General features: G+C 37.2%; 1 protein-coding gene across 4 annotated transcripts in view; it reads left to right on the forward strand.

Annotated features, from left to right (window-relative positions):
• LOC123515638 (RNA cytidine acetyltransferase-like) overlaps positions 1–17717 on the forward strand; it is a 170174-nt gene that overhangs the window by 14260 nt on the left and 138197 nt on the right. For all 4 annotated transcript variants that reach the window (XM_045274453.1, XM_045274452.1, XM_045274450.1 and 1 more), the window contains exons 6-9: positions 5498–5612; positions 8783–8994; positions 9164–9436; positions 9515–9685. In XM_045274453.1, the coding sequence (XP_045130388.1) occupies positions 5498–5612; positions 8783–8994; positions 9164–9436; positions 9515–9685 (771 nt within the window). The remainder of the gene's footprint in view (positions 1–5497; positions 5613–8782; positions 8995–9163; positions 9437–9514; positions 9686–17717) is intronic.

Below are 17717 nucleotides of genomic sequence, written 5' to 3' on the forward strand. Positions count from 1 at the left end.
ACTTCCTCACTCAAACTGTTCCAAGTCTCAACACATCTTTATGGAAACTAAATTTTTAACATCTCTCAGACATCATCCCTTCCTTAGTTTCTTACTATGCGATCTTGTGCTTCTAAAGTCATATTCTTCTCTCAGAATCAGTTTCTCATTATCCACTTCATCCATTCCGTTAATCAATTTATAAACTTGTATCAGATCCCTCTCTCTCTCTCTGCTCCAAGGTTGGTAGATCCATAGCCTTTAGTCTCTCCTCATATGTCATCCCTTTAAATTCTGGAACCATTCTTGTAGCCATTTTTGTAGTCTCTCTAATTTTCTTATGTGTTTCTTTTATGGGGAGTCCACACAACTCCTGCATATTCCAATCTAGGTCTTATTTTAGTACTTATCAATTTCTTCATCATTTCCTTGTCCATATAGTGAAATGCTACTCCAATATTCCTTAGCAAATTATACGTCTCTCTGAAAATTCTATCAATATGGCTTACCAGTTGATTATTTTCTTCCATTGTCACTCCCAAGTCCTTTTCCTTTTTTACTTTTTCTAGTTCTACTCCATCTCCCATTTTATAGATTCCCACTGGTCGTCTTTCACTTTTTCCCATTTCCATGACATGGCTTTTGTCCACATTGAATTCCATCTCCCATTTTTTGCTCCATTTCCAGATCTTGTTTAAGTCTTCCAGTAGTATTTCACAATCCTCTTTTTGTTTAATGACTCTTCACAGTTTCGCAATCTGCAAACAGATTTATGTAGCTGTTCACTCCCTCTGGCATGTCATTTATATATACGAGAAAAAGTATTGGCGCCAATACTGACCCCTGTGGCACTCCGCTGTCTACTGTTCTCCACTTGGACTTCATATCTTTAACTATCGTCCTTATTTCTCTCCCCCTTAAGTAATTCTTCATCCATCTCAATGTGCTTCCTTTTAAGCCACCCTTCTCCTCTAACTTCCATAGTAATCTTTCATGTGGCACTTTATCAAAAGCCTTTTTTAGATCTAAATAAATACAGTCAACCCATCCCTCTCTCTCTCTCTTGTACTTTATCAACTATTCTAGAGTAGAAACTCAATAAATTTGTTACATATGACCGACCTTTTCTAAAACCAAATTGGCTATTTGATAATATTTTGTTGTCTTCAAGAAACTCAATCCATTGCTTCTTTATTACTTTTTCACACATCTTGCATATTACACTAGTTAGTGATACCGGTCTGTAATTTAAAGGTTCTTCCTTCCTTCCGCTCTTATATATGGGAACCACCTCAGCTCTTTTCCACTCCACTGGCACTGTTCCATTTTCAATTGAGCATTTTATGATGTTGTATATTGGACTTGCTAGTTCTTCCCTACATTCTTTCAGTATTCTGCCTGAGACTTCATCCGGTCCCATTGCCTTTTCCTCATCTAGTTCCGTCATCAACTTTTTTTATTTCAAGCTTGGTTACTTTAATCTCTTTCATATAGACAGTCTCTATTACCCTGTGGTCTTTCAAATTTGGATTCCTTAGTAAAGACCTCATGAAATTTACTATTTAACAGTTCTGCCATACTTTTTGGGTCTTCCACCATTCCGTTTTCTCCTTTTAACCTTTCTATTGTTTCTTTTTGTCTTATTTTTCCATTTATGAATCTGTAGAACAATTTTGGTTGTTCCTTACATTTTTCGACAATGTCCTTTTCATAGTTCTTTTCTTCTTCCTTTCTCACCTTAGCATATTCATTTCTTGCTGTTTTGAAGTTTTCCTTATTTTCTGGATTTCTGTTTCTTCTCCACCTTTTCCATGCTCCATCTCGTTTCTCCTTTGCCCTAGCACATCTTGCATTAAACCAATCTTTCTTTCCTTCTTCTTTAGGTCTATATTTTGGGACATATTCCCTGACCCCAGTTTTGTATATTTCCAAAAATAAGTTATATTTCTCTTGAACCGTTAATGAGTTTTCCATCTCCTCCCAGTTTACGTTTTTAAAATAGTTCTTGAGATTCTCAATATCAGCCTTTCTGTAATTTAATCGGTCTCCTTTGTATGATTCATCTCTATCTTCCTTTCCTTCTTCTATATCCATTTCTAATATTACATGGTCACTCTTTCCCAATGGGCACTTGTATCTTATATCATTGTTAATTGGTATATCCCTTGTAAAAACTAGGTCTAATCTTGCCGGCTCATCGTTTCCTCTGAATCTTGTGTTTTCCTTTACTCTTTGGACCATCAAATTATCTATCATTAGGTTCAGGAATCTATCTCCCAGGCATCTTCCCCCATACCACTTTCATAATTTTCCCAGTCTACCTCCTTACAGTTGAAATCTCCTACCAATATCACTTTTCTCCTTTCCTTAATGATTCTTGTAAGACTCCTTATTGTGTCATCTATCATGTCTCTATATTCTTGGTTAGTCCATGAGTTTGTTTTGGTGGCACATATGTTCCAATGATTGTTAACTCCTTTTTATTAATATGCATCTTAACATACAGTATTTCTGATTTTCCTTCCCAAACTCCACTTGATTTACCACTATCTCCTTCCTTAACATCATCATGACTCCTCCTCCTCCTTTATCCACTCTGTCTCTCCTCCATATATTATACCTTTTATCTATGTCTATTTTATTGCCTCATTTAACTTTGTTTCCACCAGGCATACAATATCTGGTTCTTCTTTCTTTATGTAATCTCTTAATTCTAATTTACTAGATAAAATCCCATCTATGTTTGTATACATCATTTTTAATCTCTTGTTCTTATCATTTTCAGTTAAACTTGCTCCATTTTTTCTCTTCTTTCTCTTTTATATACCATTTCCTTATCCTGTCTCCTATAATTCTCCAAAAAAATGCCTTCTCCTCCTCTGACCTTTCATTATTTTTTTCTTTTGCTTCTGCCACCAGTTCATTGTGTCTCTTCCTTTCCTCCTCGTTTCTATTTTTCTTTATATACATATCTTTGCAACCTTCTGTTTCTCTGAGTTTTGTTTTTTTTATATAGTACTTCTGCTGCTGCTTGTGATTTTAGTAATATCTTAATTGGTCTCACTGTTCCTTCTTGATATGGTCCCATTCTATGGATTTCTTCTACTTCCTCTTCTAAGTTCTGTCTATCCTCATCATTCAGATGTTTTAGTAGGTCTTTTACTGATTTCATTTCGTCTTTTTCCATTCTTGGTCTATATTTAAATTTTTTTCTCTCAGTCCAAAAATAATTACACTCTTCATTTTTTCTGCAATTTTTCTTACTAAATTTTCTTTTTTCTTGAGGACTCCTATCATTTTGCTTGTCATATTTTCATCTCTTTCTTTTAACTGTTCTTGAAATACTTCCTGAAATGATTCCTTGTCTTTCTTATCTTGGATTCTCCATGTCTGTACTTCTTTTTTAATCACGTCTTGTACTCTTTCTTCTTCTTTGTTAAGTAGATCTTTTAGCTTCTCTTTTTCTTTCTCGGCTTTACCGAGCCCTTCTTCCATCAATTTCTTGTAGTTCGCTATTTGGACTTTTAATTCTTCATTTTCGGTTCTTAGCCTAGTTTCGTTTTCTTCCACTCTTTTTATTCTTTCTTTCAATTTCTGGAGCTCTTTATCCTGTTGTTCATTCTCTTTCATTCCCATACTCTCCTTTATCAATTTATCTAATTTAAGTTCGATAGTCAAGACTATCAAATAGTGAAGTTTGCGCCGTATCAAAGCCTTCAAATTCTCTTTCTCCCTCACCAACATTGTCATCATCAGCTTTCATTCTTTCCCTTGTCACATACCTGCATTTAGATGGAATCTCTTTCCCACTCATTATTATTATTTAACACTGTATTTATGAAAAAAATGAGTCCACACTTTTTGCCCAGGCCACTGCAAACCTAAACAAAGGTAGTGGAGATCAGCTGATTCTCGGGAGCGACGGTAATGCGTGCTTCCTCTACCGCGTGTGTGTGTGTGTGTGTGTGTGTGTGTGTGTGTGTGTGTTTTCACGAATGTTACAAGGCGGGACGCATGTAACTTATCTTTCAAGAAGGAGAGGGGGAGGGAGAGGGAGGAGGAAAGGGAGATGGGAGGGAGGAATGGAGAGAGAGAGAGAGAGAGAGAGAGAGAGAGAGAGAGAGAGAGAGAGAGAGAGAGAGAGAGAGAGAGAGAGAGAGAGAGAGAGATGGGAACAGTCTATGCCATTGGGTAATTTTAGACACAAGGCATGTAACTTATTTTTAGTGATTGGTGGAGACAAGGATGGTGGGAGGAGCACTAGGATTTCAAGGACAGCATACGGCGTGTGTAGTTGGTATCTAACACACTATACGGGACAACTGAACTGAAGAAAGCTCAGAAAAGAAATATGACGTCTACGTAGGCGTCACCGTATTTGCTACTGGGGCTTCATGATGCCCACATAGGCGTCACCGTAGTGAAGGGGTTAAGAGTTAATAAAGAAAAAGTCAAGGGAGGTCTCAAGATACTTTGGTTCGCCACCGGGAGAGCAGTCCGATCTGGGGATATTTCTGGTCCCCTCTCTAGAAGGGGACTGCGAGGGTGGATTTGGAGTCGCCATTTTGAATTTTGAGTTTTAAGAAAAGGGTGCGTGCGTGTGGTAAGTGCATGTAGTTTTGTGTGAAGAAAGAAAGTTGTCTTTAAAGGGCAGGCTGTGACTGTCCCCAACAGTTGTGAGACAAAGGGAAATATTCAGCAAAATTACAACAGGTTTAACCCCTTCAGTACTGGGACATATTTTTACCTTGACTTTTGTGTACCATTAGACCATTTTATTGACATTAGGAAGGGTCTATGGAGGTCAGAGGAATAATGGCCACAGTCTTCACTATTTTAACCCCCCACATGAGTTTCTGAAGATGTAGAAAATCACCAAATAGTCACCAGAATGAATATGGAAACACGTCATGGTACTGAATGGGTTAATGGAAGGTTCACAGCACCCCCTGAAATAGTGCTATTAGACCACACTGGGATTGAATTATCATTTCAGTTAGTTTCTACTACCTCCTCCAAGTCATGAGCTAGCTTATAACTTGAGTTTTGACTCGCAAAATCAAAGCAAAAAATCAACTCTGTAACAGCTTGTATATTGGATTACTCGTAAGTCAAAGTCCTTGTAATTCAAGGTTCCACTGTACTAGACAGCGTAAGGACTGAGAAATTCTGGGGTATGTAGTTACCTATTAAGGTAGCATGGAATCTTGAGATATCAAAATGGAAAAGTAAATGATGTGTAAAGAAAGACATAGACTTGATGTACCAGGAAAGGTAGGTGATGTGTAGAGAAATGCCTAAACTAGGCACACCACCAACAGGTCATTGCTCTTGGAGGTTGGGGTTTTCTGTGATGTTTATCATGTCAATATCATTGTAACATCATGATAATTTTTGGTTTTGTTTTGCTGCCTTAATTTTGAAATAAAAACAAGAACAGACCATATGGTCCTCATGAGTTAAACTTCCTAATCTTTATAAAGAAATTATATTATATGAGACTTAATTTGTGCACCAGGCAAAGGCAGTACTACAGTTTGTGGTTGCCATCACAGAGAAGACACTGCGCACCACTGTCACCCTCACTGCTGGCCGAGGGAGAGGCAAGTCTGCTGCACTAGGACTGGCTATTGGTTAGTAACATATTTGATTAATTTTATTTTAAAACCAAGAATATATTTTTCTTAACACCTTGAAGGACCAAAGGCAGCTATAGCCACTTTGCCAACTTAGGAATAGTAGTGGTTATAACTACTTTGTAATTTTCATGCTAAATTTCATTACTTTTTGTCAATTATCATAGTTTAGTCATTGGTAATACAGTGGAGACAATACTCAAACATAACTTGTTCCAAATGGCTGTTCGTGTATTGAAAAGTTTGACTATTGATACCTATAAATCAGGTAATTCGTTCTAATCTTAGCAAAATCTTAGGTTTATAAAAATTTCAATGTATTTTTTTTACAATTTTGATTTGTACATATCGTAAGTGAAGTAAGTGATGGATAACTTAGAAGAGGAGGGGAGAAGGGTGGGGAGGAGAAGAGAGGTCGCTGGAGGATAAGTCACCATCCATGAAAACATCTTTGTAAAGTTTCTCATGGTGTGATTCCTGTGAATCCACTAGTGGAGGGCTGTGGCTTACTAACACTTGCATTCTCGCCAGATTTGTTATTTTCACCACTTATAAGCCTCTTTGGTGCCATCGTAAGTTTCTAAATGAAAAACTACTGACAGAACGCAGAAGAATATTGCTTTTCTGAAGACTGTGGCAGGACTAAGGATGCGCAATGGTATCGGTATAGTGGTATTACAGTAATACCAGTACTACTGGTATTACCAGTAATACTGGTATCAGAATGGTATAGTGGCATCTGCAAGAAGGGAGATGACAGAGCTTTGCATATGACCAAATGTGCAACTGTTTGATTACCAGATATTTTCACCACTAATAAGCCTTTGGTACTAATGTAAGTTCATAAATGAAAAACTTCAGATAGAATGCAGGAGAATGTTATTCTGATGACTGTGGCAGCACAAGTCACAGGGAACAGGGATGCCAGGGAGCCTTTGTTTACAACCACGGGTGTGGTTGTTCGACTATAAGGTATTTTTTCGAGTATTAAATTGAACTTTTGCATTCGAGTATTGAAAAGTTTGAGTATTTAAACATTCAAGTATTGAGTTTCCACTGTATTGCCTGTGAGCTAGTTATGCTAATTTCTCAGTCTCTCTCCCAGTCTGATTCCATGCCCAGCTCCTCTTGCCCATGCATGTTAATGCCACACATATTAACCACTCACTTAACTACTGTTACATGTCATAGTGTGAGTGCATTGGGCAAGAGCTCAATTAACTATTTCATCATGTATGAAGAAAGCTCAGGGCACCCATTTTCATTAGGGATAAGCCATATCCAAACAAATGTCTCTTTTTGAACTCACTGTCTCTCCATAACCACTGTATCTAAAGACATCTGGATTGCATCATTAGAAAAAGGAACACCTGATGTTAATACAAAATCTATTGTAAGTTAAGGGCATGCTATGGTCGAGATTTATGACAATTTTTTTTTTTTTCAATTCCTGCAGATTATTGTAGAAAAAAAAAAAAAAAAAATCAGAATTCATATGATATATGAATTATGGGCCTATGCCTATGGCAACACTCATTGTAATGCATTTAAAAGGACATGAGTGGCATACACCAGTGCAGTAAACACTCTCTTAGCATTGTGGGATATTGCTTGTTTTTCCTTGTCATTTTACTACTAATATTGGTCTCTTGGTGAGGCTCCACCCCTCAAATCGCTTGTCTCCTTCCTGCCTTTCCCATACAGCAACAGCACCCCAATGCGACAGAGAGAGGCGAAGGTAGAGGTTGTGTCATACTCCTGCTTGTAGACTCTCTTATGCTTTATTTTTTCTTTGCTGATCTTCCTACTGCAACATGAGGAATAATCAAAATAGGCTACAGTAGCTGAAGAAAATGTGAGAGATGAAGTAAAAAAGAAGAGAGAATAAGAGATAAAATGAAAAGAAATGGCAGGTGAATCTGAGGCATTTGGCATGCCAGGGAAGGAGGTTTTGGAGAGAAGGGACAGGAATAGGATCTCAATTTTGATAGCGGAAGCTAAGAAAGATTAAATTAAGAAAAAGAAAGTGGGAAAATACACAAGGAGGAGAAGAGAAAAACAGAGGGAGAAACATACATGCCTGGATGTGCCGATCTTGATTACGACCAAAAAATGTACTAGGAGAGGATTGTCTCACGGAGAACAGAGAAGGTGCCTACTGACAGTCAGAATAATAAATCATAATTTTTTGAAATAGCATTCTTAGGATACCCACCAGTGAGCCAAATCTTCTGGCATAGGCACAAAGAACCAGAGCCAGGAATTCTGACAATCACCACAAGGTAAATAGCTCCCAAAATGAAGTATTAAATATGGGAATGATTAGATCATTCTTTGTGTGCAGTTTCTCTATAGATCAACACGCAACATATAATAAATCTACTAATTTTGATAAACACATAGCATGGGTGATAAACTTTGAAAATTTTAAAGACCCGTATCTCAAAACATGATTTTTTGGGATATAAAAAACAGTATAAAATCAACCATTACACATGTTGCCGTAAAACTTGGTGTACTTATTGACAAGGATTGGGATAACATTTTTTCAGTCCAACTTTTCCTTAAAGTGATTAGAAAGTTTTTAATGAAGCAAAATAACAGCTTTTCATACTGTTTTGATGTTATGAAATGTAAAAACTTTAAAAAATCATATCTCTTAATGTATGGAGAAATTGAAAAAAAGTGTTCTCAATGTTTCTTTAAGCATCTTTCAGGTATATCCATGCGAAAGTATGTTTAAAAGAAAAAAAAAAAAAATAAGGCCTGTACAACATTTTGAATGCAACTCTATGCATGACGGAATGAAGTCATGATGTCATTACCCTATCACATTTATATTCATACACATCAAAAACAACCAGTAGCTTATAATCTAAAAATTTCAAGTCATAAATCCTATAACTATGTTATAATTAATTTGTGAAATCTCAATTGCAGTATGCCCTTAAGTTTAAGGTCTGTGTGAATAAGGGGAATTTTTAAATATTTAATAATAGAGGGCTGGGCATAATAGTACAAAAATTTCACCACCACTGGTTCTTTAGGGGTTGATAATAATTTATAATATGTATATTGCCTGACCTTCATATTATGATGGTTCGTGTAAAGTATTTTATAAAGTAAGAATAAAGTTCAGCTAATGCTATTTTTCTTTCCTTCATTAGCTGGTGCAGTAGCATTTGGTTACTCCAACATCTTTGTGACTTCTCCAAGTCCTGAGAACTTGAATACTTTGTTTGAGTTTGTGTTGAAGGGACTAAACACAATGGGTTATGAGGAGCATCTTAACTACCAAGTGTTGCGTTCAGCTGACCAGCAGTTCAATAAATGTGTTTTGAAGATTGTGGTGACTCGAGACAGACAACAAGTCATACAGGTATGTGAAGCATTCATGCTCCATTGTCTCTAGTATGTAAAAATATCTGACCAAAAAAATGAAAAGGAAAAATTAAATTAATATATTCACAGTATGAGTACTTTTATAAAAGACATTGAAGGATATCAATGATGCATAGAACTACAATAATTTTGTGTTTGTGTTTCAGTACATTCCTGCTAGTGAGAGCAGCTGCCTGGGTCAGGCCGAGCTGGTAGTGATAGATGAAGCAGCTGCTATCCCTCTACCTTTGGTCCGCCAGCTTTTAGGTCCATACTTGGTGTTCTTATCGTCAACTGTGTCTGGATATGAAGGCACTGGAAGGTCTCTTTCCCTCAAGCTAATTGACCAGCTTAGAAGTCAAACTAAGGAAAACACTGCAGAGACCAACAGCACAAACAAGACAACAAAAACCACAGAATTAGGCCGAGTTCTGCATGAGGTAGGTAGCATTACATTGCAGGCTTCTTTGTGATCACATAGGCTTGGTTCATGCTTTTAATTTAATCTCTTACTACAGGTCACTTTGGAAGAGTCAATCAGGTACAAAAGTGGTGATCCAGTGGAGACCTGGCTGCACCAACTGCTGTGTCTTGAGGCATCATTCACTCCTGTGCCCTCACTTGTATCTCCTCCTGACAAGTGTCAACTCTTTTATGTCAACCGTGACACTCTTTTTGGCTACCACAAGGTGAGATCCCAATACACTTGATAAAGTCATAATTAGAAATGTTTCAATACATGTTTGTGTTTAGTCATAAATTCTTACCATCCTGAATTTTGCTCATTATCACACTGCTGTAACAAGTATAACAAGTATCAGTCACATTTGCCTACTATCAGTGTCATGCATATACATATAGTAAAACTGTATCTAAGTCAGAGCTTTATATTTCTCTCTCTCTCTCTCTCTCTCTCTCTCTCTCTCTCTCTCTCTCTCTCTCTCTCTCTCTCTCTCTCTCTCTCTCTCTCTCTTGCTTTTTGAGAGTAAGAACAATCCTAAGAAGTGCTAAATACAATGAGTCTAATTGTAAATTCAAATTAGATAACGTGAGAGTGAAAATGATGAAGTGCAAATGAGAGAGGAAGTCTGGCAGATAAGGAGGAGAGATGACAAGGAGAAAAGTTTGAGGCAAAGTGAAAGAGGAAGGGAGACAAAAGGAAAAAGGGGAGAAAGGAAAATAACTGGGGGAAGGAGTAGTACATGGGAATAGAAAGTTGAGTAAGGATGAAGGAGGAGGATGACAGGACCAGCAGAAAGTAGAAAGAATGAATATACGCAGTAAGGGTAATTAGTGAATAGATAAATAGAAGGAGAGAGGAAGTGTTTATAAGTAAGTACAGTTACTCCCTGATGTATGATTGGGTTATGTTTCTGAAAATGCAGTTGTAGAGTGAAAGATCATTTAGTGAACTTAAGGGAGTATATCAACTTTTTTTTGCCATTTTCTTTAAAACTTGATCAATAACTTTGAGTATTTTTAAGTGTCTTGATGGTAAACTTTAACTGTTCCATTGTGATGATATTTGGTTAAGAAAAAGGAAAACACTACAAAAATAGCTATTTTAGTCCATCCAGCATATAAAAAATAATGTTATGATTTCTCTGAATTACTTTATATTTTGTTTGGTTAAAACTAGAATGGTTATTTAAAATTTTGATATGATGGTTTTTCTTTTTGTATGCTTGTGCAATATTTAAAAAAATTGTAAACTTACATGTTTTCATTTATGTCAAAAAAGTGAGAAAATAGGGGAAATTTTGATAGGAAGATTTAACAAAATTAAAATTCCTAACATGAAAATGTTTATTATATCTTGATGATCACTTTAAAAGAATGAAGGTAATTGATAAAAAAATAGGAGTTATTAAACTACAAAATTCTAAAACTTGCTCTTGAGAAAACGGTGTGAAAAGATGAGACACTCTGCGATGCCGCACTACAAGCTATTAGAAGCTTGTAAATGTATAGAAAAGTTCTCTATGGATACATTTCCTCTTTCTCCTCATTTTCTTCATTAGTGGTCTGTCCATCCTGTTGCCCTTCTTGAGGTCCTAATGAATCAAGGAAGTGTTTGATAGGTCAAGACAGCTGTGAAAGTTGATGGTGATGCAACCAATCTTTTCTATCATGTTGACCTTTTTTCCCAATTATCCAATGTTCCAGCTGTGTATTTTTGCCTTTTTTTTTTTTTTTTATATATGGCACTTGTTCTTGGCATAATATGGCTAAGCATAAGTGTTCAAAAGTAAGAGTAATAGAGTGGGGAGAGCATGGAGTCATATCCTCTTCTTTCCTCTCAGTCCTCAAGGACATTGGTAGGCTTGAGGTGAGCGTCTGAGGCAGTAATGCGATGCCAGGGTGTTCAGATAGATGCCATGCTTTTCCAAAAAAATAAATACAGGTAACCCCCATTTAACGAAGGTTCACACAACGAAATTTCGCTACAACGAAGGTTTCGTTTTACTACCATCTGCTTGTTTAACGAACACCAAACTCGCTTTAACGAAGTTTTATCTAGGTAATTTTTTTCCAAATTTGAAGGCCCCACCGTATCATGCAAGCTGACAGGCTTTTGAATACACCAGGAGCTGCTGGTACTAAGGCCTGCCTCAGGAGAAATCCTGAGACACCTGTAGAATAAAGATCAAGATCAAGCCTCTCGTGGACAACACAGGCACTGCCGATACAAAGGCCTGACTCAGAAGAAATTCTGCATCACCTGTAGCATCAAGATCAAGATCAAGATCACACGCACCACTCACTCCCTAGTCAAACCATAACAGTGTCACCAGCAGCTCATCTTCCCTAGTTCAACTTACCACCAAAACGCCCTGCAATGTGGCCTAACGTTCCTAAGAAGACCAGGAAGTGTCTTACTTTCGAAGTGAAGCTGGGTATTATTCATAGACAAGAGAGAGGCCAGAAAACTAATAACATTGCTTGCCACGATCTTGACTCCATCTACTGTCAAATATTTTCAAGTCAGCAGACTCTATTAAGAAGGCTGGTGAGACTGTATCTTCCTTGAAAGCTAAAAGAATCACCTGAACTTGTGACTCTACAATGGATAAAATGGAAAGCCTTGTGGAAATGTGGTACATAAGTTTTGTATGCGGTACAATGATGCGCACTTAGTTTACATTCCACAGGTTGCCGGTTAGTGTATTTCCCGTTTCACTCTCCCTCCCTTCATAAAGTTAAGATCATCAACATTATAAAGTTACGTACTACATACATTAGTGTACATTATAATGACTTAAATTAAACTATCTAAATGTTTAACTTCATAATTTTTACTTTCATTAAACCTTTTACTGTACTATGATGCACTCTCGCTTTGCTTACTCTCAATGGAAGTTCAAATCAGGGGTTAAACTTGTTATAATTGGTTCGCTTAACGAAGTTTCGCTTAACAAAGTGTTTTGTAGGAACGTAACCCCTTTGTTAAGCGGGGGTTGCCTGTACCATATTTGACGGCATACATGACACATCTTTTTCCAGAAATCACCTTGTGTCTAATATGCGAAGTTGAGACCTCCCCATAGGCTAATCTCCCTGACTTACTAACCCAGCTTACAATCAGTACTTCTACCTACCCTAAATGCATGCATCATTATTTTATTACTGGTGTTATTATTATTATTATTATTATTGTAAAGATGAAAGCAACCTAACCTGTGAAGCTGAGACACATGTTTCTAAACATCAGCTGATCAGAAGCCTGACTCGATTCCATCTAACAGTGAGGAGTAACAGCAAATTCATTGTCATAACAACACACATCAACACTTTCACTGTTATGGCAGCATGAGGGAAAAAAGATCGAGCTAAACAATCTCTTACAAACTACAAGTGGTAGATTATGCCAAGGAGAATGACAATAGAGCAGCAGGAGGTCTTTTGGGCCACCACCTACAGAGAAAATGATATGTGTCTCATGACAGCAAGAAGACCAACTAAAGAGCCCAGGGAAAGGTAAACATAACCTGCTTGTGTAATGTGCTGCTAGACTGTGTTCAACAATATATGGTTAAATACACAAAAAACTTTTTTTCTTAGATTTGACTTGCTTTGCAACCTATATACTGTTAAATAAAGTAAATGAAAAAAAAAAAATCAACATAATGTACTGGTTTCTTATGCCTGCCTGAGAGTGGATTTTTCAATGCTGCTGCTAAGCACCTGTTTCCTCAAATACCTCCATAGGCTTTGAGAATGACTGTGGGATACTTGAATTCTATCTCTGAAGTATTGCCAAAACACTGGTTGATTTTTTTGGAGCACATATCTCATTTCATGTATTTTTACAAAAAAAAAGGGGTCAGAAAAGCTTTAAGATTAAATAAGAAAAAAAATTAGGAATGTGTTCCATTACCTTCATGTATGTGCCCCCTAAACCCATGAAAACTATGATATATCGTATTTGAACACAGTTATTGCTTTAAATAATAAAACACGTGCTGCATAATGTATTTGGTAGTTTATAAGATGCATCGTAGCTTGGGTGAGCATTGAAAGAACTATATAGATATGTAGGTTTATGCTCTGAATATGAAGTGAAAAGTTTCACCTGAAATTTGAAGCCCTCTTAAATATTGTAGATAAAATAAACACAAGAATAAAGCACTAGCTTTAAATAAACAAAGATAGCTTTCTGGAATTATTTTCACTGTACACTCCCTGCTTGAATAGTTTTACGCTACTTGAGTCATACAATCCTTGAGTTTGGCGTTTAGTCGTAAATTCTTACCACTCTGACTTTTGCGCATTATCATCACGAGTTTCACTCTGGTTTCACAAGTGTCGGTCTTATTTACTTATTGTTGGCGTCACATGTGCTGCCTCAAGACTCCAGTGAAATACAGTGGAGACTCAATACTCGAACGTCTAAATAGTCAAAGTTTTCAATACTTGAATGCAAAAGTTTGATTTAATACTTGAAAAATACCTGATTGTCGAACGCCCACAGACGTGGTTGTAAACAAAGGACTCCTGACCTCTCTCTCCCCTCTCTCTGTCAGTTTTGCTGCCATGGTTGTGAGAATAACATTCTTGTGCATTGTCTGTAGTTTTTTATTTATAAACTTACATTAACACCAAAGGCTTATTAGTGGTGAAAATATCTTGTAATAGAACGGCCGCACATTTGGTTGTATACAAAGTTCTGTTGTATACAAAGCTCTCGCAACTGTCATTATACTGTATACCAGATTACTGGTAATACTGGTAATCCGGTATACCAGATGCCGATGCACATCCCTAGTCCTGCTGCAGTCTTGAGAAAAACAACATTCTTCTGTGTTGTCAGTAGTTTTTCATTTAGAAATTTATGATGCCACCAAAGAGGCTCATTTCTGATGAAAATAAGGAATCTGGTGAGAGTGCAAGTGTTAGTGAGCCACATCTCTCCACTAGTGGATTTACAGGAGTAACTCCAGGACAAAAGTAACAAAGATGTTTTCATGGATGGTGATGGTCCTCTAACGACCTCCCTTCTCCTCCCCACCCTTCTTCCCTCCTCATCTAAGTTATCCATCACCGGCCTTCACTTACAGTATGTACAAATCAAAATTAGAAAAAAATACATTGCCTCAGAAGAAATTCTGGGACATCTATAGCATCAAGATCAAGATCAAGATGCATGCACACCATGTGTTTATGTTTACAAGTACAGGCAAGCCCCGCTTAACGAAGGGGTTACGTTCCTTAAAAACACTTTGTTAAGCGAAACTTCGTTAAGCAAACCGATTATAACAAGTTTAACCCCTGATTTGAACTTCCATTGAGAGTAAGCGAAGCGAGAGTGCATCATAGTACTGTAAAAGTTTTAATGAAAGTAAAAATTATGAAGTTAAACATTTAGGTAGTTTAATTTAAGTCATTATAATGTACACTAATGTATGTATGTACGTAACTTTATAATGTTGATGATCTTAACTTTATGAAGGGAGGGAGAGTGAAATGGGAAATACACTAACCGGCAACCTGTGGAATGTAAACAAAGTGCGCATCATGGTACCGCATACAAAACTTATGTACCACATTTTCACAAGGCTTTCCATTTTATCCATTGTAGAGTCACGAGTTCAGGTGGTTCTTGTAGCTTTCAAGGAAGATGCGGTCTCACCAACCTTCTTAATAGAGTCTGCTGACTTGAAAATAGTAGACAGTAGATGGAGTCAAGATGGTGGCAAGCAATGTTATTAGTTTTCTGGCCTCTCTCTTGTCTGTGAATAATACCCAGCTTCACTTCAAGAGTAAGACACTTCCTGGTCTTCTTAGGAACGTTAGGCCACATTGCAGGGTGTTTTGGTGGTAAGTTGAACTAGGGAAGATGAGCTGCTGGTGACACTGTTATGTTTTGACTGGGGAGTGACTGGTGCGTGTGATCTTGATCTTGATCTTGATGCTACAGGTGACGCAGAATTTCTTCTGAGTCAGGCTTTTGTATCGGCAGTGCCTGTGTTGTCCACGAGAGGCTTGATCTTGATCTTTATTCTACAGGTGTCTCAGGATTTCTCCTGAGGCAGGCCTTAGTACCAGCAGCTCCTGGTGTATTCAAAACCCTGTCAGCTTGCATGATATGGTGGGGCTTTCAAATTTGGAAAAAATTACCTGGATAAAACTTCGTTAAAGTGAGTTTGGTGTTCGTTAAACGAGCAGATGGTAGTAAAACGAAACCTTCGTTGTAGTGAAATTTCGTTGTGTGAACCTTCGTTAAACGGGGTTGCCTCTATATGATAAGCTGCGGATGCCTGGGAACAAACCGTGTTTTCATTTCTTCATCGATGATTTTTATGCTGCTATGTATCTATGCATGTATTTACCTAGTTGTATTTACCAATAATAGTTGTAGTTTTACAAGGCCTGGGCTTATGCTCGTGTGGCCCCGTCTCCATATCTACACTTATCCAATCTTACTTTAAAAGTATGCACACTCGTTGCAGACACTACTTCTTCATTTAAACTGTTCCACATCTCAATGCATCTTTGCGGGAAACTATATTTTTTAACATCTCTCAGACATCTTCCTTTTCTCAGATTTTTACTATGCGATCTTGTGCTTCGAATGTCATATTCTTCTCTCAGGATCAGTTTCTCATTATCCACTTGGTCCATTCCGTTGATCAATTTATAAACTTGTATCAGATCTCCTCTCTCCCTTCTTTGTTCCAGGGTTGGTAGATCCATAGCCTTTAGTCTCTCCTCATATGTCGTCCCTTCAAATTCTGGAACCATTCTTGTAGCCATTTTTTGTAGTCTCCAACTTCCTTATGTGTTTCTTTTTATGAGGGGTCCACACTACTTCTGCATATTTCAATCTGGGTCTTATTATAGTACTTATCAATTTCTTCATCATTTCTTTGTCCATGTAGTGAAATGCTACTCCAATATTCCTTAGCAAATTATGTTTCTTTAAAAATTCTATCAATATGGCTTACCGGTTGATTGTTTTCTTCCATCGTCACGGTTAAGTCCTTTTCCTTTTTTACTTTCTCCAGTTCTACTCCATCTCCCATCTTATAGATTCCCACGGGTCGTCTTTCACTCTCTCCCATTTCCATGACATGGCTTTTGTTCACGTTGAATTCCATTTCCCACTTTTTACTCCATTCCCAGATCTTAATTAGGTCTTCTTGCAGTATTTCACAATCCTCCTTTTGCTTTATAACCCTGCACAGTTTCGTATCATCTGCAAACAGATTTATGTAGCTGTTCACTCCTTCTGGCATGTCGTTAATATAAATGAGGAAAAGTATTGGTGCCAATACTGATCCCTGTGGCACTCCGCTTTCAACTGCTCTCCACTTGGACTTCATATCTTTAACTACCATCCTTATTTATCTCCCCCTCAAATAATTTTCCATCCGTCTCAATGTGCTTCCTTTTAAGCCACCCTTCTCCTCTAACTTCCATAGTAATCTTGCTTGTGGTACTTTGTTAAACGTCTTTTTTAAATCTAAATAAATACAGTCAACCCATCCCTCTCTCTCTCTTGTACTCTATCAACTATTCTAGAATAGAAACTCAATAAATTAGTTACACACGACCGTCTTTTTCTTAAACCAAATTGGCTATTTGATATTAATTTGTTGTCTTCAAGGAACTCGATCCATTGTTTCTTTATTATTCTTTCACACATCTTACATATTACACTAGTTAGTGAGACTGGTCTGTAATTTAAAGGTTCTTCCTTCCTTCTGCTTTTATATATGGGAACCACCTCAGCTCTTTTCCATTCTACTGGTACTGTTCCATTTTCTATTGAGCATTTTATGATGTATATAGGACTTGTTAGTTCTTCCCTACATTCTTTCAGTATTCTGCCTGAGACTTCATCCGGTCCCATTGCCTTCTCTTCATCCAGTTCCTTCATTAACTCTTTTATTTTAAGCTTGGTTACTTTAATCTTTTTCATATAGACTGTCTCTCTATTACCCTGTGGTCTTTCAAATTTGGATCCCTTAGTAAAGACCTGGAATTTATTATTTAATAGTTCTGCCATACTTTTTGGGTCTTCCACCATCCCGTTCTCTCCTTTTAACCTTTCTGTTGTTTCTTTTTGCCTAATTTTTCCATTTATGAATCTGTAGAACAATTTTGGTTGCTCCTTACATTTTTCGACAATGTCCTTTTCAAAGTTCTTTTCCTCTTCCTTCCTCACCTTAACATATTCATTACTCACTGCCTTGAAGTTTTCCTTATTTACTGGATTTC

This window comes from Portunus trituberculatus, chromosome 39, assembly GCF_017591435.1.
Source record: "Portunus trituberculatus isolate SZX2019 chromosome 39, ASM1759143v1, whole genome shotgun sequence".
Classification (NCBI taxonomy): Eukaryota; Metazoa; Arthropoda; class Malacostraca; order Decapoda; family Portunidae; genus Portunus; species Portunus trituberculatus.